The sequence below is a fragment of the Oncorhynchus nerka genome, linkage group LG27 (genome assembly GCF_034236695.1).
Source record: "Oncorhynchus nerka isolate Pitt River linkage group LG27, Oner_Uvic_2.0, whole genome shotgun sequence".
In the NCBI taxonomy this organism is placed as follows: domain Eukaryota; kingdom Metazoa; phylum Chordata; class Actinopteri; order Salmoniformes; family Salmonidae; genus Oncorhynchus; species Oncorhynchus nerka.
The window spans coordinates 80,844,137-80,870,426 of NC_088422.1; the positions used below are offsets into that span (position 1 = coordinate 80,844,137).

At 44.9% G+C, this 26,290-nt stretch overlaps 1 protein-coding gene across 1 annotated transcript in view; it reads right to left on the bottom strand.

Moving 5' to 3' along the window:
• LOC115126324 (sodium-dependent noradrenaline transporter-like) overlaps positions 1–26,290 on the bottom strand; it is a 90,352-nt gene that overhangs the window by 2,478 nt on the left and 61,584 nt on the right. The window contains exons 5-14 of the mRNA XM_065012059.1: positions 21,969–22,107; positions 19,636–19,770; positions 18,943–19,046; positions 10,575–10,699; positions 8,997–9,109; positions 7,397–7,525; positions 6,983–7,082; positions 5,251–5,351; positions 1,474–1,641; positions 273–347 (exon numbers count right to left, since the gene is read on the bottom strand). Of these exons, the coding sequence (XP_064868131.1) occupies positions 273–347; positions 1,474–1,641; positions 5,251–5,351; positions 6,983–7,082; positions 7,397–7,525; positions 8,997–9,109; positions 10,575–10,699; positions 18,943–19,046; positions 19,636–19,770; positions 21,969–22,107 (1,189 nt within the window). The remainder of the gene's footprint in view (positions 1–272; positions 348–1,473; positions 1,642–5,250; positions 5,352–6,982; positions 7,083–7,396; positions 7,526–8,996; positions 9,110–10,574; positions 10,700–18,942; positions 19,047–19,635; positions 19,771–21,968; positions 22,108–26,290) is intronic.

Genomic DNA, 26,290 nt, shown 5'->3' on the forward strand with positions numbered 1-26,290 from the left:
ACCTCCACTATACCTCTATGTTTTACAGCCCTTACAGATGTAGAACCTTAAACACACTACAAGTTTGCATTTCCTGCTGTGCAAGAAAATTGTCAGCAACAAAAGAGTGATCAAAATTTCAGACTTAATTTGCCATAATGAAAGATATATCAACCCCTACGAAAATGTCCATTCATTATAATACACATAATAATTCAAATGTCCTGTTGCTGCAGGATTATTTTCCTGCTCTAGCACACTGGCTCAAATTAAGATCCAACATCTGTACTCACCGTGAACTGTCTGATGGTAGCTCCCTCCGCCACCAGATGATGTTCGTGTTCTGGTGTGATGCAGTAGGCGATCCTCTGAAAAATAAACCATTACAGTACATTATATTACATAACTCATACCTTACAATAAACACAGTCTTATACTGCATAAAACAGAATCCAAAGAGTTTAGATGCACATTGTCCCAAGCACAAGAGACATGATCTGGAAGCTTGTAATAAACTAGCGCTTTAATCTATGGTCACAGTTTATTCTATAGATCCACCATTTCCTCTATAGATTAGGAACTTTGAGATAGCTCAAATATGTCAAACAGCATTCTGATTCTGATGTGATCAGGCTGGACTGGATGTACACTGTACTGTAGTGTGTACTGCATGACCTCTGATGTCTCTTCCAGATTGCCCCCATCCTCATATCTGACTGAGTGCACTTGGTGTGATAACAGTATGATAGACTGTGATCTCAGCTGGAGGAAAAGCATGGGAGATAGTCATGGAAGGAGTCTAACCACTGCCAGGATATCAGAAGGAAATGCCACGAGGAGTGAGTAAGAAAACACAAGGTAACGCTGTTTACTGCTCAGGAAGATAATCAAAGCTGTGGAATGTTGTTTTTATGATTGTACTGTACACTGTTCAGTCTTTGAACCCTCAAGATCTCTAACCAGCATCCCAAAAGTACTGACATCATCAACCATCAACCATTGAAAAGGAAAAAGTCAGTTTATGAGTCAGTTCAATGTCAAGCCGTGAAGACTCCAAGCTAAATGCTTGCCATTGATCTAAGATTATCTTTGCATAAAATAAACACATACTATCCCAGGGGGGCAACCCTGGTTGAAATGACGTCATAATCTGGTTATAAGGATGGCATTTCAACCAGTTTTGACCGCTGGGATACAGATAAGAGGTTGCTATTTACCACAGCATTCAAGCTACATGACTTCAAGCTACAGTACATACCGTACCTGCCAACATTAACACACTACATGTTAAAATGTTTTTTCATGTATGTCAATTGTAATGTCTTTTGTCTGTAATGTCTTTTATGTTATATGTCGGACCCCAGTAAGACTAGCTGTCACCATTGGCGTTGTCTAATGGGTATCCTAATAAATCAAATCAAATCAATCTAAGGTTATCTTTACATTATATAAACAACAACTATGCAGATGAGAGGGATTTGTTTTTCCACTGACCTGTTTGAATGTCCCTGGCATACTGAGGAACTTGTAGATGGCGTAGATGGGCACAAACATCATGGAGGACAGAGCTACCCCCCAGCCAATCACATTGGACCATGAAGGAAAGACATAGTCATCATAACTCAGGCCCGTGGACGTCACGATGCTGGCTATCACCACGACCTGGTGAGAGGAGAGAAACAACAGAACAGATAGCTAGGTCATCATACAAACTGAGGACAGGAGGAACAACAGAACCGTTAGCTAGGTCACCATATAAACTGAGGACAGGTGAAACAACAGAACTGTTAGCTAGGTCACCATATAAACTGAGGACAGGAGGAACAACAGAACGGTTAGCTAGGTCACCATTTAAACTGGGGAAAGGAGGAACAACAGAACCGTTAGCTAGTTCACCATATAAACTAAGGACAGGAGAAACAACAGAACTGTTAGCTAGGTCACCATATAAACTGAGGACAGGAGAAACAACTGAACGGTTAGCTAGGTCACCATATAAACTGAGGACAGGAGGAACAACTGAACCGTTAGCTAGTTCACCATATAAACAGAGGACAGGAGGAACAACTTAACCGTTAGCTAGGTCACCATATAAACTGAGGACAGGAGAAACAACAGAACGGTTAGCTAGTTCACCATATAAACAGAGGACAGGAGAAACAACAGAACTGTTAGCTAGTTCACCATATAAACAGAGGACAGGAGAAACAACAGAACCGTTAGCTAGGTCACCATATAAACAGAGGACAGGAGAAACAACAGAACGGTTAGCTAGGTCACCATATAAACAGAGGACAGGAGAAACAACAGAACGGTTAGCTAGGTCACCATATAAACTGAGGACAGGAGAAACAACAGAACCGTTAGCTAGGTCACCATATAAACTGAGGACAGGAGAAACAACAGAACGGTTAGCTAGGTCACCATATAAACTGAGGACAGGAGGAACAACAGAACCGTTAGCTAGGTCACCATATAAACTGAGGACAGGAGAAACAACTGAATGGTTAGCTAGGTCACCATATAAACTGAGGACAGGAGGAACAACTGAACCGTTAGCTAGTTCACCATATAAACAGAGGACAGGAGGAACAACAGAACCGTCAGCTAGGTCACCATATAAACTGAGGACAGGAGAAACAACAGAACGGTTAGCTAGTTCACCATATAAACAGAGGACAGGAGAAACAACAGAACCGTTAGCTAGGTCACCATATAAACAGAGGACAGGAGAAACAACAGAACGGTTAGCTAGGTCACCATATAAACAGAGGACAGGAGAAACAACAGAATGGTTAGCTAGGTCACCATATAAACTGAGGACAGGAGGAACAACAGAACCGTTAGCTAGGTCACCATATAAACTGAGGACAGGAGAAACAACAGAACTGTTAGCTAGGTCACCATATAAACTGAGGACAGGAGAAACAACAGAACGGTTAGCTAGTTCACCATATAAACTGAGGACAGGTGAAACAACAGAACGGTTAGCTAGGTCACCATATAAACAGGACAGGAGAAACAACAGAACCGTTAGCTAGGTCACCATATAAACAGAGGACAGGAGAAACAACAGAACGGTTAGCTAGGTCACCATATAAACAGAGGACAGGAGAAACAACAGAACGGTTAGCTAGGTCACCATATAAACTGAGGACAGGAGAAACAACAGAACTGTTAGCTAGGTCACCATATAAACTGAGGACAGGAGAAACAACAGAACCGTTAGCTAGGTCACCATATAAACAGAGGACAGGAGAAACAACAGAACGGTTAGCTAGGTCACCATATAAACAGAGGACAGGAGAAACAACAGAACGGTTAGCTAGGTCACCATATAAACAGAGGACAGGAGAAACAACAGAACGGTTAGCTAGGTCACCATATAAACAGAGGACAGGAGAAACAACAGAATGGTTAGCTAGGTCACCATATAAACAGAGGACAGGAGAAACAACAGAATGGTTAGCTAGGTCACCATATCAACAGAGGACAGGAGAAACAACAGAATGGTTAGCTAGGTCACCATATCAACAGAGGACAGGAGAAACAACAGAATGGTTAGCTAGGTCACCATATCAACAGAGGACAGGAGAAACAACAGAACTGTTAGCTAGGTCACCATATCAACAGAGGACAGGAGAAACAACAGATCCGCTAGGTCTTGATGCTGGCTATCACCACAAAGTATGAAGAGGAGAAAAAACAACAGAGTGGTTATAATATTCCCAACGAGACATCAAACAGAGCTTCTGTAGAAATAACGAATACTCCTCCTCCACTCCGCCACTGCTCATTTTGACATTGCAGAGATGAAATTGAGTTGAATAGAACAGACTAGGGCATGGTCGCTCCCACTGGGGTTTGAACATACTGTAATAGACTTTCACTGTAAGTACTCTGGTTCACCAGGCTGCTGTAGACCAGAGACTGGAGGCCCATCACCACTGAACTGTAGCTCTGTAGCTTTGTAACTGTTGCCCCAGAGAGCAGCAAACATCACTAGTAGTTATAATACAACACTGGAAGGTCAGGGAAGTGCCTCTTCCTCGTCTCCGACTTAATATCAAAGGCCAACAACATTCTTCCATGTCCTTCTTCTACAAATGCCATCTATGCAACAGCCAAAGATGCGTGCTATCTTCCTGCCATCTGCTGTTTCAGCCTTGCTTCTGGAGGTAAGGCTAGCAGAACCATGGTAGCATACACTACACGTTAAAACTAAACAATGATAGCTCCCCTCAGACATAAGGTTTGAAGATCATGGTGATATAGTGGCTTACAATCTAATCTACCTCTTGTCCTGGCTTTCAATCTTCCTCTGCTCTTTTTATTTCCTGTTTGCCATATAAAACATATAAACCTCCCATCTGGAAGGAAGAATATTGACTTATGACTGATCATAATCAATGTAAAAGCATTAAGGGAATAGCATCATTTCCCACCAAGACAGATAATTTGCTTTTGACCTATCTATACAAGCCCATACAGTATCTGTGCTTCATTGACATAGCATATTTCTAATATTATAAAATATAGAGACTTACACATCCTTAACTAATTCCTAGAGCACTGAACATTCTGTAAATCAATATGTTCAGTAAGTTGTAGTTCAATCAATCAAATGTATTTATAAAGCCCTTTTTACATCAGCCGATGTCACAAAGTGCTATACAGAAACCCAGCCTAAAACCCCAAACAGCAAGCAAAGCAGATGTAGAAGCACTGTGGCTAGAAAAAACTCCCTAGAAAGGCAGGAACCTAGGAAGAAACCTACAGAGGAACCAGGCTCTGAGGGGGCCCAGTCCTCTTCTGGCTGTGCTTGGTTGAGATTATAACAGTATGGCCAAGATGTTCAAATGTAGTTATATTGTAGTTTAATCCATTTTCATGCAGAGTTCATGAGATGCTAATCTATTCTTGGAGATACAGTACTTCTAACATGGAGGCAAACAACCTTTATAAAAACATAACAGGAAAACATATTTCCTGTGGCAAATTCCAAATTGCTGGCACATAATAGGAGTTTAAAAATACTATAGTACAGTATATAGCAGCCAGTAACAATTAAGAAACCTCTGTTGTGAATTTCCTCATTTCTTCCTTCAAGCACAATGACATACCATAGATCATGATTCCTACAATTTGTTTAATACCTTAGGCTTGTGTCAGGTACTTTGCCCTCCCATCCCTACTCCCAGCACCATGCCAAAGGCTTCCACCCCACCCCAGTCCCCCAACCAGCCCTTTCTTGCCCCCCAGAGGTCTCACCAGTAGGAAGGTGGGGCTGACAAACTTCCAGCACAGCCTCCAGTAGAGACCTGGCTTGAAGCCCATCATGCGCTCGATATCCTCACTGAAGCGGTCTACGCCTGGAGAGGAAACACAGGGCAGAAGACCAGGGCTTGAACTCACGCACACAGAACCAGACCCATAAACCCACTGCAGATCTGGGTTCAAATAGTACTTGTTTCCTTACAAACACTAAAGCTGAGCTTGATTGATTGAGCTTGCCCGGTGCAATACAACCAATAGTCCCGAAAGTATAAACCCTGTCCATCTGGTACTATGGGAAGGTTGAATCAAACACTCAACGTACTTGAAAGAAAACAAATACTATTTTCACCCAGGTCAGACCCACAGTCCGCTTTGCTTCTGATGTCTCAAGTTCACAGGAGAACTAACGCTCCTCTCATCAATTTCCATACATAACAGGTGGAGCATTGGCTGAGAAAGAGCTTCATGGCACACAACTCCAATTTATTCTATATTTATGAGTTCACACAGCAGTAAAAATGCAGCTCAATGATATCTGTTTCATAAAAGTCTCTGAGCCTTCCAAGTATGTTATAATATAATTTCACACAGGGTTAAGTCTGCCTATAAGGAGATGGACTGTGTCCCAAACGGCACTATATAGTGCACTACTTTTGACCAAAAGTAGTACACTATATAGGGAATATGGTGCCATTCGCTACACAACCATGATGTTTCTATAGCTTGGGCATAATGTTTCTTTATCAGGGCAGCCCAGGCCTGTTAACATCTACAAGAAGACCCTCTCCTTTTATCTCCTCCCTAGAACAGCTCAGCATCTGGCGTGCTCTGTCTGTCTCACCTCCTCTTGAGGTTCAGTTTCAACAGTTAATGCTGACTATAAATCATGGTGTACATTGATGGGCTGTAGTTTAAAGATAAAGCACAAGTCATCTTGTCGAAGTACAGTATTATCTCTGTGCAATACATAAAACACTAAACAGACTGCATACGACTGTTCACACACCATATAATCATTCACTACTCTCCCTCACACAGAGAGATGGAGATCTATGAGTGAAGAGAGGCAGTCTAGAAGATAAGAGGAGGTAGGGAGTGTATGGAGAAATGGAAATAGGAGTACTGAGAGAGATGGAGATCTATGAGTGAAGAGAGGCAGTCTAGAAGATAAGAGGAGAAAGGGAGTGTATGGAGAAATGGAAAGAGGAGTACTGGGAGAGATGGAGATCTATGAGTGAAGAGAGGCAGTCTAGAAGATTAGAGGAGGGAGGGAGTGTATGGAGAAATGGAAAGAGGAGTACTGGGAGAGATGGAGATCTATTAGTGAAGAGAGGCAGTCTAGAAGATAAGAGGAGGGAGGGAGTGTATGGAGAAATGGAAATAGGAGTATTGGGAGAGATGGAGAAAGGGGGTTAACAGTGGAGGTCTAGGGAAGGGAACCACGGTGTCTCTACACTGCCAGTAAAATGTCAGGTGTAGCTGCAGGGCCTTGGGTAGTGAAGATGGCAGGGAGTTAGGGAGGTTGAGAAAGCCCAGCAGAGGAGAGGGCAGGCCAGGAGAGGGCAACTGTGGGCAGGGGGTGATGGAGGGTGGGGTGATGGAGGGATGGACAGAACAAAGGGCTGGGCTCTAATGAACAAGAGAGGAGGATGAGGAAAGGTACAGTAGATTAGTCAGAATTAGTATGTGCCTCTGTACTAGGCTAAGGGGGACCGATTATACATACCGTAGAACCAGGACACCCCAATGGCCTCAATCAGCACCCCAAACAAGATGGAGGTCCCCGCCGCGTAGTTATCCAACAAAGTCAGCACATATATACCTCCCTGACAGACAGAGAGAGAGAGACAGATACAGAGACACAATGACAAAAGGTTGTTGCAGATGTTACTGAAGGCAACCTGGCTGCAGTTAACTACTGTGAGCTGACAAGGATAAGCATGAAGCACAGAGCTTATCCAGTCAGTCAATAACAACACTTCACATGGTTGGACAGGGGTTTCCCTTTTCTGTCTTTCCTGTGACTGATCCACCTAAATCACAGAGGCACACTATCTTGTGTCTCTTTGGTTTGATTTATGCAATCATATGACAACTATGGAAATCATATGTGACTCAGAGGAACAGGAAGTGACCTCACATTAGTGATGCAGAAGAGCGCGACAAGGAAGGTTCCGAATGCCGTGGCGAAGGTGAACAGCTTCCTGTTCCTCTTCAGGATCTTGAAGTCGTCCGACAGTCCTGTGATGACTGCCTCCATACCGCCCATCTAGAAGACAGACAGACAGACAGACAGACAGACAGACAGACAGACAGACAGACAGACAGACAGACAGACAGACAGACAGACAGACAGACAGACAGACAGACAGACAGACAGACAGACAGACAGACAGACAGACAGACAGACAGACAGACAGACAGACAAGACAGGGGATGATGACAGAGGATGATTCAGTGGCACACACACATAAACCGTAGTGCCTACAGCAGCAATGTAACAGAATCACACAGTCTTCGTACCTAAACAGAATACCTTTGGCCTAGAATATAAATGATCAGACCTAGCTTTCTTAGTACAGTGCCACATTGGGCATGACTACTACTGTAAAAGAAAATGTTCCCCTGCTGTGGAATTTCCTTTCTCTCTTCATTTACAGTAAATGATAACCTTGTGTAACTGAGAAATTGAATGAGGAAAAATCTAAATCTCTGTGAACAAAGTTTTCCTGTGTTTCAGGTTGCGGTGCATGTGATTTTCCACCTCATGCTTCATGGTTATTGGGTAACAGTCAAAACAACTGCCTTCCCACACTGCTGCTAGTCTAGACAATACCTAGAGCACTCACTGCAACCATGGGAAAGTAGAATAATGCAGAGAGAGACAGAGCGAGGGACAGCAAGAGGGACAGAGAGAGACAGAGAAAGAGAGAGACAGAGAGAGGGACAGATAGAGAAAGAGAGAGAAATAGAGATATAGAGACAGAGGGGCAGATAGAGAGAGAGCGAGACAGGGAGAGACAGAGAGAGAGAGAGACCGAGACAGGGAGAGACAGAGAGAGAGAGAGACAGAGAGAGAGCAAGACAGGGAGAGACAGAGAAAGAGGGAGACAGAGACAGAGGAAGACAGAAGAGGGAGAGAGAAGAGAGAGAGATAGAGAGACAGATATAGATAGATAGACTAGAGGAGATTACATAGTATTCTAATTTTCACATACTATAAACCCGCTAGATGCGGGAGCGGTATAGTTTTTTGACCATACAGACATACAGACAGATCATATTATGTATTTCCATATCAAGTAATCTATGCTTTAAGTTGATTGGAGAATCATTTTTTTGTTAGATATAAGAAGAATAAACATTTTTGTTGCACCATATCCCTGAATCTCATTGAATGTTTAGCCGTTTGAAAACCTTGAGTGTGGACTGTATGCGTACAAAACAACCCCGCTTCAGGCTTGGGCAGTGGCTATGGTAAAGAGGAAAGGAAGCCACTACACCCACCATAAGATAGAAACAACCCCGCTTCAGGCTTGGGCAGTGGCTATGGTAAAGAGGAAAGGAAGCCACTACACCCACCATAAGATAGAAACAACCCCGCTTCAGGCTTGGGCAGTGGCTATGGTAAAGAGGAAAGGAAACCACTACACCCACCATAAGATAGAAACAAAAGGTCAGTGCCCTGTGGTGGGACATAGCATGCAGTCATTCAACCCTGAAGAAGGTCAGTAACTCACAGAGCTGTCGATGCCCAGAGTCAGCAGCATGATGAAGAATACTATGGCCCAGAAGGTAGATCCAGGCAGGGTGGAGATGGCCTCAGGATAGATGATGAACACCAGTCCTGCACCTGCACTCACACAACGATACACAGATAGAGACACTTGTGATAGGACATACCAGAGCCAACTGATTACCATCAGTCTATAAAACGGAGCCTTGTTTGGTGGGATGCTGAAATAAAACAGTATATTGTTGGGTGGGATGTTGATATATAACTTCCTTGTCCTGAGCTTGACCCTGTCCACAAGGTCGTTTTAGAGGAAATAAGAGATGATTTATCAATGGAAAGTAAAGTGAAAGAAGGAGGAGGGGATGGAGAAAGACAGAAGTGAGGACACAAGATGACAAAGAAATGACAGACAGCTAGAGACAGTGGAAAGTAGAAAACAGAAGAACTAGAAAGCAAAGCAGATTTTTAACAGATCCCATTCTTTTTGTATGTCTGCCAACCCCTCTCCACAGCAGGCCAGTATTTATGTGACTTCTTGGAAACTGTTTCCCTTAAAAAAAACAGTTTGAAATGTTCTCTGGTATTTCAATTCCATCTGAACCCCATAGCCTCTCAGCTTCTGTTGCAATCAATTATATTAAAAGCGTTTCACATTGCTGCTCATTCTTAAAGGGATGATTCACCCATTTTGAATGTTATATCATTTTTGTGAGCGATGTTTGATCGATTCCTGGGATCATTTCATGTTTTCATGTGTATCTGAGCTATTGCCATACAAGCAGGAAGAAATACAGCCGGTATGACGACTTTAGTATCACTTGTCATACCGGCTGTATATCTGCCTGCTTGAATGGCAGTAGCTCAGATACACATGAAAACATGAAATCGTTGATAGATGCACAAAAACGATGTAACATTCAAAATGGGTGAATATTTTCTTTAAGTTGTTTGATTTAGTGAGCAGTAACAGTAAGCTTGAGGAATGTTTAGTTCTATGATGAATTGATATGTTTTGACTGGGTTTGAAACTCTCTAAATGGTGTGTAGATGACTGACTGTTGGGTGTTTTTAGAATCCTGTCCTCCCTTAGAGCAGGTCACTCCCCTCACTCTACTCAGGGTCAGACAGGGACTGTTCATGTGTTGAGTCTGTCCTAGCTGAGTCATAGCCTGGGTGGATCCACCATACAAACACAGCATTCTCTGGGGGCTGGCCAGGCAAAAGAGAATACTGTGGGCAGCCTGCAATATAGCCTCATACTGTATGTTTCCTAATAAGGCATGTCTATATTCCTATCTTTTTCTTTATGTTTTATGAGTTATCTATGCTGTGGACAGTTTGGTCATCAATCTGGGTCAAAATGAAGTTGGATGTGTTGTTGGAGTGTGTGGTCTGGGTGTGTTATGTATGTCATCCTCCGCACCACTTACTGTGTGTGTGTGTGTGTGTGTGTGTGTGTGTGTGTGTGTGTATGTGTGTGTGCGTGTGCGTGTGTGTGTGTGTGTGTGTGTGTGTGTGTGTGTGTGTGTGTGTGTGTGTGTGTGTGTGTGCGTGCATGCATGTCTAGTAGGGTTCCTTTCACCTTCAGTGGCCACGTCCTCTATCCTGACTCCGTGTTTGTAGGCCATGTAGCCGAGCACAGAGAAAATGGCGAAACCTGAAAAAAAGCTGGTGACACAGTTCACTGTACTGGTCAGGATAGCATCCCTGTTGGGAAGAGAACACACACACATAAAACATGTTTAGAAAAATAAAGCTACCATGATAGTACCAGGACAGGTTTTAGAACAATAATAACACTTTGACTATTGGACTTCCTGTTGCTTCCTTGAACCATAGTCAATCTAAACCAACATTTTTATTGGAACCATATCTTGGGTCTTGTCTTGAGGGTCTTGTCAAGGTATTAGAAGACAGACTACCGAAGGGGCCGTAACCCCCCACCCCACCACCAAGCCCTGCGTCCAACCTCACCACATCACAGCAAGCTTCTGCCACAACATGGACCCAGCAGAGATCTCCCAGATCCGGAATGTGGAAGCCCACCAAGGAACACTGTTAGGACGGCAGCAAGAACAGCTCTCCCAAATCCACGGGAACCTTCAGGCTGAGTCCCTCCAACCATGGCACTACCCCCATCCCAGGAGGAGCCAATGCCCAGGTCTCATCGCCCAGTGCTACAGACGTCATTGTGGTTCCTCCAGGGAACCTGCACCCCTGAGCGGTATGACGGTCACCCGGGAGGATGCAAGGGGTTTCTCACTCAGTGTACTCTGTTGTTCGGGCTACAGCGGGAATCGCTGAAGGCAGGTTTCAATCGCCCCCCTGCTGGTGGATGTAAGAAGGATGGAGGCCTGCATCACTGCATCGAGAGGGCTGAACCAGAGGGCTGAACCAGATTACAATCAGGAACTACCCCCTATCCCTGATGTCCTCCGCATTGAAGTTGGTCAAAGGGGCCCAATTCTTCACCAAACTAGACCTCCGCAAAGCTTACAATCTGGTGAGAATCAGGGAGGGAGATGAATGGAAGACTGCTTTTAACACCCCTAGTGGCCACTATGAGTATTTAGTCATGCCCTTCAGATTATCGAATTCACTGTCAGTCTTTTAAGCATTGGTCAATGACACCCTGAGGGATATGTTGAATCGGTTCGTCTTTGTTAACCTCAACGACATCTTGATTTTCTCCAAGACCCTTCCGGAACACATACTGCACGTCTGCCAAGTCCTGGGACACTTCCTGCAGAGTCAACTATATGTCAAGATAGAGAAGTGTGAGTTCCACGTATCCCAGGATTCCTTCCTGGGTCACATTATGTCTACCACAGGCATCCAAATGAACCCCGTAAAGATTGAAGCGATCGCAAACTGGCCCCGTCCCACCTCACTCAAGCAGGTTCAGGGGTTCCCTGGGTTTTCCAATTTTTACAGGCGTTTTACATACAACTTTGGTGCGGGTGCAGAGCCTCTCACGGTCCTAACCCGCAAGTCCCTGACCGGTTTTTGCTGGACCCCGAGGATGACAGGCCATTCATGGAGCTCAAGGGACGTTTCACCTCTGGACCCATCCTCCTTCATCCTGATCCGACTCGTCCCTTTGTGGTGGAGGTGGACGTCTCAGACACCGGAGCAGGGTCGGCCATTTCACAGTGGAACAAGTAGGACAAGAAACTGCACCTATGCCCCTTTTTCTCCAAACGGTTTCTCCAAACGCAACTACGATGTAGGCAACCGGGAGTTCTTGGCAGTTAAGTGGGTGGAGACACTGGTTGGAGAGGGCACCTCATCCTTTCGTGCTCTGGGCGGACCATCTAAACTTGGTCTCCATTCAAGAAGCCAAGAGGTTGAACACTCGTCAGGCTAGGTGGGCTCTGTTTTTTAATAGGTTTTTAATAGGTGTGATTTTACACAAGCCTATCGCCCGGGATCCAAGAATCAGAAGGCAGATGCCCTGTCGCTCCAACATGATGTCTCCAACGAGTTGAGGGATCCCGAGCCCATCATCCCCAGCTCACGCATTGTGGCCCCTGTGATATGGAGTATTGAGACCACGGTCCGACAAGTCCAGACCCGAGAACCTGACCCCGGCGATCAGCCCGGGTCCCAAGTACTACAATGGGGACACTCCTCTAAATGAACTGGGCATCCAAGGGTTAATCGGACACAGGAGTTCCTGAGGCGGAAATTCTGGTGGCCCCCATGATGGAGGATGTGAGATCCTTTGTTGTGGCCTGTTCCATCTGTGCCCAAAGCAAGTCTTCACGTCAGCGACCGGCCGGGTTGCTCCAACCTCTACCCATCCCCAGCCGGCCCTGGTCACATCTGTCTGTAGATTTTAGCCGTCTCTGTATCAAAGATAATTGTGTAGTCTAGAGCGATTTTCTAGGTTACCTAGCCAGCTATTGTCGTTCTTTTAACGCAACGTAACGTAATCAACACTGCTAGCTAGCCAGCTAGCCCCCGAATCAACAACGCAGCCACTGCCAGCTAGCCTACAAAGTCAACAACGCAGCCACTGCCAGCTAGCCTACTTCAGCAGTACTGTATCATTTTTAATCATTTTAGTCAATAAGATTCTTGCTACGTAAGCTCAACTTTCTGAACATTCGAGACGTGTAGTCCACTTGTCATTCCAATCTCCTTTGCATTAGCGTAGCCTCTTCTGTAGCCTGTCAACTTCTCTGTATCACGGAGGCGCTCCGCACTGCTAAAGCTAACTCTCTCTCCTCTGCTCTCATCCTTCTAGACCTATCGGCTGCCTTCGATACTGTGAACCATCAGATCCTCCTCTCCACCCTCTCCGAGTTGGGCATCTCCGGCGTGGCCCACGCTTGGATTGCGTCCTACCTGACAGGTCGCTCCTACCAGGTGGCGTGGCGAGAATCCGTCTCCACACCACGTGCTCTCACCACTGGTGTCCCCCAGGGCTCTGTTCTAGGCCCTCTCCTATTCTCGCTATACACCAAGTCACTTGGCTCTGTCATAACCTCACATGGTCTCTCCTATCATTGCTATGCAGACGACACACAATTAATCTTCTCCTTTCCCCCTTCTGATGACCAGGTGGCGAATCGCATCTCTGCATGTCTGGCAGACATATGAGTGTGGATGACGGATCACCACCTCAAGCTGAACCTCGGCAAGAAGGAGCTGCTCTTCCTCCCGGGGAAGGACTGCCCGTTCCATGATCTCGCCATCACGGTTGACAACTCCACTGTGTCCTCCTCCCAGAGCGCTAAGAACCTTGGCGTGATCCTGGACAACACCCTGTCGTTCTCAACTAACATCAAGGCGGTGGCCCGTTCCTGTAGGTTCATGCTCTACAACATCCGCAGAGTACGACCCTGCCTCACACAGGAAGCGGCGCAGGTCCTAATCCAGGCACTTGTCATCTCCCGTCTGGATTACTGCAACTCGCTGTTGGCTGGGCTCCCTGCCTGTGCCATTAAACCCCTACAACTCATCCAGAACGCCGCAGCCCGTCTGGTGTTCAACCTTCCCAAGTTCTCTCACGTCACCCCGCTCCTCCGCTCTCTCCACTGGATTCCAGTTGAAGCTCGCATCCGCTACAAGACCATGGTGCTTGCCTACGGAGCTGTGAGGGGAACGGCACCTCAGTACCTCCAGGCTCTGATCAGGCCCTACACCCAAACAAGGGCACTGCGTTCATCCACCTCTGGCCTGCTCGCCTCCCTACCACTGAGGAAGTACAGTTCCCGCTCAGCCCAGTCAAAACTGTTCGCTGCTCTGGCCCCCCAATGGTGGAACAAACTCCCTCACGACGCCAGGACAGCGGAGTCAATCACCACCTTCCGGAGACACCTGAAACCCCACCTCTTTAAGGAATACCTAGGATAGGATAAAGTAATCCTTCTCACCCCCCTTAAAAGATTTAGATGCACTATTGTAAAGTGGCTGCTCCACTGGATGTCATAAGGTGAATGCACCAATTTGTAAGTCGCTCTGGATAAGAGCGTCTGCTAAATGACTTAAATGTAAATGTAAATGTAAATTTTATCACAGGGTTAACTCCATCTCAAAGGCTTACCACTATCCTGGTGGTGGTCGATCGGTTCTCCAAGGCAGCCCATTTGATCGCCTTACCCAAGATGCCTTCAGTGAAGGAGACCGCTGATCTCGTGATTATCCATGTCTTTCGACTACACGGAGTTCCCCCGAACATCGTCTCAGATCGTGGGCCCCAGTTTGTTGTATGGTATTGTAAGGCCTTTGGCGAGTCTCTCCTTGGGCTTCCACCCTCAGTCGACTAGGCAAACTGAGCGGGCCAACCAGGAGCTGGAGAAGTTCCTCCGCTGCTTTGTCTCCACTCAGGCCAGCAACTGGAGCAAGTTCCTCATCTGCGCAGAGTATGCTCATAACACACTGCTGAACTCGACTTTTGAGTGTCAGTTCGCGTTCGACCTCCCCCTATTTTATGAACAAGAGGCCGAAGCGGAGGTGCCATCAGCTGAGGCGTTCATTCGACGATGTCATCGCATTTGGCTCAGAGCGCGATCCCCCTTGCTCCACTCTGCCAGACACCAACATCAGGCAAACCGGCACTGAAGAACTCTTTGACTCCTCCGACCGGTTCAATGGGTGTGGCTGTCCACCTGTGATCTTCCCTTAAAGTTGGACTTGCGGAAGCTCGCTCCACGCTACATAGGACCATTCAATATCTTGAGTCGCATCAACCCGGTCACCTATCATTTCCAACTTCTCAGGTCCATGAGAGTCTGTCCGTACTTTCATGTCTCCCGTCTCAAGCTGGTAAGGACCAGTCCATTCTCTTCCCTGACACCTGCTCCTCTGCCTCCTCGACTTGTGGATGGCCGCCCGCCTTACATGGTCCAGTGTCTGTTGGAGGCTCGTTGAGTCCGAGGGACCCTGCAGCAGAGGTGTGGACACGGGTTACATGACTTGGACTCGAGTCAGACTCGAGTCACAAATGTGATGACTTGGAACTCGACTTTGACTTTAACACCGATGACTCGTGACTTGCCTTGGACTTTAGCCTTTTGACTTGACCTGACTTGATACCCTCCCCAATCCCAAATATAAAAAATTATGCTATTAAAAAAAGTGTGCAGCGCATCAACTCTTCATTTAACGGATTACAGTTTGAATTGGACAGCAGCCAATCAGATTGTGCCAGATGAGAAAAAGTTGTGCGTGGCATTGCAGAGGAACATCGGCAGGTGAATTCAGATGGAGCCCTTGGAAAGATGATACCCAAAATCATTATTTTCGGATATAAAGACGACGCTGTATCAACAAGAAACGGATTGCAACTTGCAAAACATGCGGGAAGAAAATTACAGACGGAGGCGCAACAACTTCCAACTTTGTTCGACATTTGAAGCTGCACAAAGAACGGTAAGTCGTGGCTAATATAGCCGACAGCTATATCATTCATAACTTTACTAGTGTAGCATGTAGGCTAACGTAACATTAAATCAATGAGCCTCCATACAGTCAGTCAGTGGGGGAACGTGATCATTGCACCCAAGATTGATCTACAGCTGATAGCCTAAATCCTGCCTGATGTTACTGCTGTTCCTAAAACCATTGACATACGTTAGCCTACTGTAACCACACAGAGAGAGTGTGTGTGTGTGTGTGTGTGTGTGTGTTTAGGTTGGGCGATTGTGTACAAGCCTACATCGCCCGATTGCGCCCCATAGTGAGCCTCGATCACTATTTGGGGGGTCTTTCTCATGTCTACCCATGTATTTCCATGAAAATATCAAGTTTATTTAGAAAGTAATAAATATATAGATATTTTTAAAAGCATTCATGATTTCCGTAAATGTAATATACTTACTATTACTCCTGGTACTCCAATATTACATTTGGTGAAGAGCACATTATGACTTGTTTCGGACTCGAAACTCAAAGTTTAGGACTTGAGACTTGACTTGACACTTGACTTGATACATGACGGTCTTGACTTGGGACTTGACTTGGGGCTTGAGTGCTAAGACTTGTGACTTGTAAAACAATGACTTGGTCCCAACTCTGCCCTGTAGTACCTGGTGGACTGGGAGGTATCGAGTATCGATGAGCGGGCGTGGGTGCCTGCCCGGGACATCCTGGATCCGGATCTTGTTAGAGACTTCAAACAACTACGTGGTGGTCGTCATGGCTCCGCGGCTGGAGCCACTGCTAGAGGGAGGGTACTGTCATGGTTCCTCCTGGCACCAGAGGGCAGCAGAGACCGCTCTAGAGACTTTTATTGGACTCAGGTGTGTCTTATTATTTCATGGTTGTGTCCCTGTTAAAAGAGGTGTGTTTTCTATGGTTTCTTTGCAGACGCTTGGATTTTTTACTGTGTGCATTTGTTTATTGTGTGATTTTGAGACTTAGTGTACTGTGATCCACCACTGTTTCGGTAAGAAGCTGTGGGATGGGGCTGGAGAAATGTAACCTCTCTCAAATTCATAGACAGAGCTATGGATTCAAGGACTGGCCAACCATGATATCAAATGTATAGTGTAAACCATGCTTAGAGGCTATATAGTGTTTGTTTACATTTATTTTGTTTACAAACTTTGGAGTAAAACAAAGCTTATATTTTGGGGTCTGTTGGAGTACGACAGTTGAACTAAGCTCATGAGGCATTTATAAGTTATATTCTTCAAGAATCAATGAGTACATATCATTAATTAATATGTCCTTTAAAGAGATTAATTTTGTGTTGGTTTTAATGAACCATTTTGATGCCAGAGGGACTGGATGTTGTTTGAGAGCCTTTGAGGCCCATCTGGAAATCAAACTAGGTGAAAGCCTGAAGACTTTTTGTGGACAGTAACCCTCGATCAGTCAGCAGACATCAACCCACGTTCAGTCAGCAGACATCAACTCACGATCAGTCAGCAGACATCAACCCACGTTCAGTCAGCAGACATCAACTCACGATCACTAAGCAGACATCAACCCACGTTCAGTCAGCAGACATCAACTCACGATCAGTCAGCAGACATCAACTCGCGATCAGTCAGCAGACATCAACCCACGATCACACAGCAGACATCAACTCACGTTCAGTCAGCAGACATCAATTCACGATCAGTCAACAGACCGACAGAGAGAACATGGACCACAGTCTGACCTCAACCGTCCCATCTGTGTACAATATGGAGAATAATACAACCAGCTGCTAGCCACTCAGATGTCATTTGAGAACATCTACGGATGTAACAGCCAACTTTCACAAGTCCTCATTCAGCCTCTCAGCTCCCAAATATGGCCCAGCTGAGCACACATGAGGCCTTCAGCTGTGTTGGGGGGGTGTTTAGATCAGGACAAGTAATCTATAAGAGTGGGAAATTCAATTGGCTGTACAGCGTCACACTACATATAATAACACTACCCAGCTAACACATAACATTCTGAGAACCATATGTTTCCTAGAGCTGGGTGAGGGCATGGTTGTCCTATAGTAATTTTGCATACAACCTTCCCACAATGTTCTGTGAATGATGCAGGACACCCAGTTAGCACATACTGTTCTGAGAACCATGTTTCTTAGGTGGGAAATTCATAACGTTTGCTACAGATTTGTAGCAGATAGCTATACACCTTGACAAACTTAGCAGTGAGTGAGTGATGACCATAAAAACACACATGACTGATGGCTATAGCTAATTAGCTGTGTTCAACAACTATATTATTCTTCTCTTTATCTAGCTCCATTTGTGATATTTTACCTTGTCTTGCTGGCATGATAGTTTGCTACATAATCAATCCTCTGACGACATCTGTGATGTTGTAGATGATAACCATCTGAATACATGAGCTCCATCTGAAGTTGGATGTGATCACTTCAATGTAAACAAGCCCATTATCTGGTGCGAACCTGCGCATGCAACTTTTCATGATGCGGCCAAGAAATTGGTCTACAGAATGGGTGGACAATGGTCCATGGACAAACATTACTGTACTGTTACCACTGCAGCCAGGGAGACACCTACTGACCTATACATACACAAACACAACTGGAATACAAAAGAGACCATATATCTACACACTTAAAAAAAAAAAGAAGCAGAATAGGTCTGATACTGGCACCCACCTCTACTTTCACAGGAACCTATTAGTGATGACAAGGATCAGCAGACCCCACAGTCTAATGTCTGTTTCTCTGTGAGGGGTTTAGAGGAAGACAGAATGGCAGGGAAGGTAACACTGCCTATGGCTATAGCCATCATCTGGCCTAGCATGGCCTGCACTTATCCTGTTAGCTCCAAGCCAGAAGGTCCACTGGCCTGATACACATCACCTTTCTGTCCAGTTAAAACAGGAAAGACAAACCTAAAGAGAACTAAACCAAGCACAGGATCTCGTTGCCTGGTTATGGGTTATAGAAGGTCATGTAAGCCTTGTAAGGTCATGATAGAGAAGCACTGAGGACAGTACGGTGATATCAACACAGTGATACGTCTTACCTGTAACAGTTGTTGTCAAATTTATTGTAGCTGGCAAATGCAATGAGCACTCCAAAGCCAGCTCCCAATGAGTAGAAGATCTGGGTAGCAGCATCAATCCACACCTACAGCAGGAACATAGAAAGATACTTTATGTGTTGCTCTCAAAGATTTGTCCCCAAAGAGCCCATGGCATTACAATACGATACAGAGAAGAGCACTACATTTGACAGAATCTCTCCTGAGTACTGACTATCTACTGACTATTGGCTCTAAATAATCTCGTCTCTGATATGATTCCTTGGCCATGTTTAAAAAAAAAAAGCTCCTTACCGTTCATTTACTGCGTTTTATATTGAATTGGCATATTTTATTCCTATCTTTTTTCCCTCCACTTTGTTTACAAAAACAGCTAACACATGTTTAGGTTTCTAAATGAGTGAATTACATGTATTTCCATATTGGACGTGACTATGGGAGTTCTAGCAGTAACACTGTCCTGCACTCTGAGGCTGTGTCTCTCAGTAAAAGGGTTTACAAATTCTTGTATCTTTTCCAAAATTCCCAGGTTTTAAGAAATCCTGTTTGGTGGATCCCGGATTTCTAGTTAATTCTCTCTTGATTCCGGGATCCTGGGAATTTTGTAAGTTATTGGAAATATTGCATCCTTAATTTCAGTAACACACTGTATTATACTCTAAAGACTTGTCTGACCTTGGGGTCGTTGAGTTGTTTAAAGTCGATGTGGAGGTAGGCCCGTATGCCGTCCATAGCCCCAGGCAGAGTGATGCCTCTGATCAGCAGGACGAACAGCACCACATAGGGCATGGTGGCCGTGATGTACACCACCTGGACACAACACAACACAACACAGAACATTAGATACATGACAACAGTAGTGTTCAATACACCACCTGGACACAACACAACAACACAGAACATTAGATACATGACAACAGTAGTGTTCAATACAGCACCTGGACACAACACAACACAACACAGAACATTAGATACATGACAACAGTAGTGTTCAATACAGCACCTGGACACAACACAACACAACAACACAGAACATTAGCTACATGACAACAGTAGTGTTCAATACACCACCTGGACACAACACAACAACACAGAACATTAGATACATGACAACAGTAGTGTTCAATACACCACCTGGACACAACACAACACAGAACATTAGATATATGACAACAGTAGTGTTCAATACACCACCTGGACACAACACAACAACACAACACAGAACATTAGCTACATGACAACAGTAGTGTTCAATACACCACCTGGACACAACACAACACAACAACACAGAACATTAGATATATGACAACAGTAGTGTTCAATGCAGCACCTGGACACAACACAACAACACAGAACATTAGATACATGACAACAGTAGTGTTCAATATGTATTGACTGGACACAACACAACAACACAACACAGAACATTAGATACATGACAACAGTAGTGTTCAATACAGCACCTGGACACAACACAACACAACAACACAGAACATTAGATACATGACAACAGTAGTGTTCAATACAGCACCTGGACACAACACAACAACACAACACAGAACATTAGATACATGACAACATTAGTGTTCAATGCAGCACCTGGACACAACACAACAACACAACACAGAACATTAGATACATGACAACAGTAGTGTTCAATACACCACCTGGACACAACACAACAACACAACACAGAACATTAGATACATGACAACAGTAGTGTTCAATACAGCACTTGGACACAACACAACAACACAACACAGAACATTAGATACATGACAACAGTAGTGTTCAATACAGCACTTGGACACAACACAACAACACAACACAGAACATTAGATACATGACAACAGTAGTGTTCAATACACCACCTGGACACAACACAACAACACAACACAGAACATTAGATACATGACAACAGTAGTGTTCAATACACCACCTGGACACAACACAACAACAGAGAACATTAGATATATGACAACAGTAGTGTTCAATACAGCACCTGGACACAACACAACAACACAGAACATTAGATACATGACAACAGTAGTGTTCAATACAGCACCTGGACACAACACAACAACACAGAACATTAGATACATGACAACAGTAGTGTTCAATACAGCACCTGGACACAACACAACACAACAACACAGAACATTAGATATATGACAACAGTAGTTAAATAAAGGTCAAATTAAAATAAAAAAATCTATGTCGTCGGCACCCAGGGAGCAGTTGTTTTTCGGGGTTAACTGCCTTGCTCAAGGGCAGAATGACAGCAGGAGTGGGTGTTGTATTACAGTAGGAGTGTGTGTTATATTACAGTAGGAGTGTGTGTTATATTACAGTAGGAGTGTGTGTTATATTACAGTAGGAGTGTGTGTTTTATTACAGTAGGAGTGTGTGTTGTATTACAGTAGGAGTGTGTGTTGTACTACAGTAGGAGTGTGTGTTGTACTACAGTAGAAGTGTGTATTATATTACAGTAGGAGTGTGCATTGTACTACAGTAGGTGTGTTTATTTATTTATTTATTATTTATTTAACTAGGCAAGTCAGTTAAGAACAAATTTTTATTTTCAATGACGGCCTAGGAACAGTGGGTTAACTGCCTGTTCAGGGGCAGAACGACAGATTTGTCAGCTCGGGGGTTTGAACTTGCAACCTTCCGGTTACTAGTCCAACGCTCTAACCACTAGGCTACCCTGCCGCCCCATTACAGTAGGAGGGTGTGTTATATTACAGTAGGAGTGTGTGTTATATTACAGTAGGAGTGTGTGTTATATTACAGTAGGAGTGTGTGTTATATTACAGTAGGAGTGTGTGTTATATTACAGTAGGAGTGTGTGTTGTATTACAGTAGGAGTGTGTGTTATATTACAGTAGGAGTGTGTGTTATATTACAGTAGGAGTGTGTGTTGTATTACAGTAGGAGTGTGTGTTGTATTACAGTAGGAGTGTGTGCTGTCCTAAGCGGTAGGGTACAGCACAGTTTGTCAACAGTACCTTGCCGGAGGACTTGACGCCCTTCCAGAGACTGAAGTAGAGAAGAAAGACCACAGCCACCAGACAGAGGACCAGCTCCCAGCGAGGCATGCCCAGGTCCTGGATCCCCCTGCTCTCATGGAGGTGGAGTACGCCACGCCTGGAGAACACACACACACTAAGGCTGAGTCCCGATTCTACAAGCTTCTACCATAGTGTCCTTTGCACACTTTCACATGGCCAATGCTTACACCAACCCTATGCTTTTAAATCAATGACGGGAGTCTGAAAGTGTGTACTTCTGGAAAAGGGTGTAGAATCTGGAAGCATCCACATACTTAACAAGACAGTGGTGTGGAGGATGACATGTGTAACACACTCAGACCACACACACACAAACACACACATATATATACACACAGGCAAGAACACGAACACACACACAGTAAGTGGTGCGGAGGATGACATGTGTAACACACACAGACCAAACACACTCCAACAACACACCCAACTTCATTTAGAACCAGATTTATGACCAAACTGTCCACAGCATAGATACCTCATAAAACACAAAGAAAAAGATAGGAATATAGACATGCCTTATTAGGAAACATACAGTATGAGGCTATATTGCAGGCTGCCCACAGTATTCTCTTTTGCCTGGCCAGCCCCCAGAGAATGCTGTGTTTGTATGGTGGATCCACCCAGGCTATGACTCAGCTAGGACAGACTCAACACATGAACAGTCCCTGTCTGACCCTGAGTAGAGTGAGGGGAGTGACCTGCTCTAAGGGAGGACAGGATTCTAAAAACACCCAACAGTCAGTCATCTACACACCATTTACTCCAGTCTGAACTTAAACCACTTCAATTAGGTAGAAAGTGTGTAGAAATGATAATGAACTCAACTTTTTAAAATAATCTCAACCATTTTTCTTCAATCACAGTATTTTCAATAAAGAGCTATCAGCAGCAGTATTTTGGTTGATTTTGTGGTCTCAAGCCAGTGATATTATTAACATGAATTTGGGCTAAATGTAATTATTGACAATGAATGAGGTGGGAATGTTGTTCACTTATCATATAATTGCTACATTTAATATCAATATAGCATTAAAAATAGTTTTCCAGATTGTATTTTGCCGATTATTTTTTTGCAACGTGAATATTGGGTCGCGACAGAGACAACCTGGTTCAATTTGGTTCCTGAGGTGTTAAAACACAGTCACAGCATCTATACATTTATCATTGAACCACAAGCTTATTGTTACTGCTCACTAAATCAAAGAACTTAAGAATGAGAAGCATAGTTCAAAGCTTTTATCTCAACATATTATGATCCCCATTTGTTCTGTATCCATTCAATCACCTCGCTAACAGAATCCCCAGGGAAGAATGAAGGACTCAGGGTTTGAAGTACCTGAGAAAATATTTTCTACTCTTAACATGCACAAAAGCACGCATGCATGCACACACACACACTCTCTCACACTCCTTCAAAGACCTTGGCAGCTAGAGGTTTTAATAGCAGACTTTGTCAACCCTCTTGGGAGCCATTCCCCTCATAAAACTCTGACTACTACTCTCAGTTGAAGAGGCGCTCAAAGGTTCAAGAACATATATAAAAGAGGGGAGACAAATGGTGTCTCATCCTTCCCTACATAAATATTGTTTCCTGCTATCCATCTCCTCATTCCCAGATCATCCTTGGTTCTTCCCAGGACAGACATACTGAGCCACACCTGCTCTGAGTCCCACCGGACTGACCAGACTGACAGCGGATCTGGATCAACTTCCAGCTCAGCGATATTAGGGAGCATCCCATTCCTGCTCTGTATCTCAAGTGGCACCCTATTCCCTTTATAGTGCACTACTTTTGTCCAGGGACCATAGGGATTTGGTCAAAAGCTGTGCACTATATAAGGGAATTAGGGTGCCATTTAAAGACACTGCCTTGCTCTGCTTTGAAAACACGGCGTTTAAAAACCAGGTAACCATAGCTCCCTGAGGAGCGGGTTGATGGCTGCTTGTTTCTTCATCTTCCAATCTTAGAAACAGGCCTGAGGCTCAGTGTTACAGCCCACCCGAGGGCTCACCACCATTGGGGAGAGAGATGTGGGACTCCGTAGAGCCGACAACAAAGAGCCAGGCCAGAATTATGCTCACCACGAAGCTCATATCCAAGACAACATTATCTTTAGGGAGAGGAGAGATAGAGATAGAGAAGAGAAGAGAAGAGAAGAGAAGAGAAGAGGAGAGGGCAGAGAAGAGGAGAGGAGAGGGCAGAGGAGAGGAGAGATAGAGAAGAGAAGAGAAGAGAAGAGAAGAGAAGAGAAGAGAAGAGAAGAGAAGAGAAGAGAAGAGGAGAGGAGAGGAGAGGAGAGATAGAGAAGAGAAGAGAAGAGAAGAGGAGAGGAGAGGAGAGGAGAGAGAGAGGAGAGGAGAGGAGAGGAGAGGAGAGGAGAGGGCAGAGAAGAGGAGAGGAGAGGGCAGAGGAGAGGGGAGATAGAGAAGAGGAGAGGAGAGGGCAGAGAAGAGGAGAGGAGAGGGCAGAGAAGAGGAGAGGAGAGGAGAGATAGAGAAGAGAAGAGAAGAGAAGAGAAGAGAAGAGAAGAGAAGAGAAGAGAAGAGAAGAGGAGAGGGCAGAGGAGAGGAGAGATAGAGAAGAGGAGAGGGCAGAGAAGAGGAGAGGAGAGGAGTAGAGAGGAGAGGAGAGGAGAGGAGAGATAGAGAAGAGAAGAGGAGAGGGCGGAGGAGAGGAGAGATAGTTAGAGTCAGAGGGATAGAAACATGTCTAAAGAAGGGAGACAGCTAGAGTCAGAGGGATAGAAACATGTCTAAAGAAGGGAGACAGCTCGTGTCAGAGGGGGAGAAACATGTCTAAAGCAGGGAGACAGCTAGAGTCAGAGGGATAGAAACATGTCTAAAGCAGGGAGACAGCAAGAGTCAGAGGGGGAGAAACATGTCTAAAGCAGGGAGACAGCTAGAGTCAGAGGGAGAGAAACATGTCTAAAGCAGGGAGACAGCTAGAGTCAGAGGGGGAGAAACATGTCTAAAGCAGGGAGACAGCTAGAGTCAGAGGGAGAGAAACATGTCTAAAGCAGGGAGACAGCTAGAGTCAGAGGGGGAGAAACATGTCTAAAGCAGGGAGACAGCTAGAGTCAGAGGGATAGAAACATGTCTAAAGCAGGGAGACAGCTAGAGTCAGAGGGAGAGAAACATGTCTAAAGCAGGGAGACAGCTAGAGTCAGAGGGAGAGAAACATGTCTAAAGCAGGGAGACAGCTAGAGTCAGAGGGATAGAAACATGTCTAAAGCAGGGAGACAGCTAGAGTCAGAGGGGGAGACACATGTCTAAAGAAGGGAGACAGCTAGAGTCAGAGGGATAGAAACATGTCTAAAGCAGGGAGACAGCTAGAGTCAGAGGGGGAGAAACATGTCTAAAGAAGGGAGACAGCTAGAGTCAGAGGGGGAGACACATGTCTAAAGAAGGGAGACAACTAGAGTCAGAGGGATAGAAACATGTCTAAAGCAGGGAGACAGCTAGAGTCAGAGGGGGAGACACATGTCTAAAGAAGGGAGACAACTAGAGTCAGAGGGATAGAAACATGTCTAAAGCAGGGAGACAGCTAGAGTCAGAGGGGGAGACACATGTCTAAAGCAGGGAGACAGCTAGAGTCAGAGGGAGAGAAACATGTCTAAAGAAGGGAGACAACTAGAGTCAGAGGGGGAGAAACATGTCTAAAGAAGGGAGACAACTAGAGTCAGAGGGATAGAAACATGTCTAAAGAAGGGAGACAACTAGAGTCAGAGGGATAGAAACATGTCTAAAGAAGGGAGACAGCTAGAGTCAGAGGGATAGAAACATGTCTAAAGAAGGGAGACAACTAGAGTCAGAGGGGGAGACACATGTCTAAAGAAGGGAGACAGCTAGAGTCAGAGGGGGAGAAACATGTCTAAAGCAGGGAGACAGCTAGAGTCAGAGGGAGAGAAACATGTCTAAAGAAGGGAGACAGCTCGTGTCAGAGGGGGAGAAACACGTCTAAAGCAGGGAGACAGCTAGAGTCAGAGGGATAGAAACATGTCTAAAGAAGGGAGACAGCTCGTGTCAGAGGGGGAGAAACATGTCTAAAGCAGGGAGACAGCTAGAGTCAGAGGGGGAGACACATGTCTAAAGCAGGGAGACAGCTAGAGTCAGAGGGAGAGAAACATGTCTAAAGAAGGGAGACAACTAGAGTCAGAGGGATAGAAACATGTCTAAAGAAGGGAGACAACTAGAGTCAGAGGGATAGAAACATGTCTAAAGCAGGGAGACAGCTAGAGTCAGAGGGATAGAAACATGTC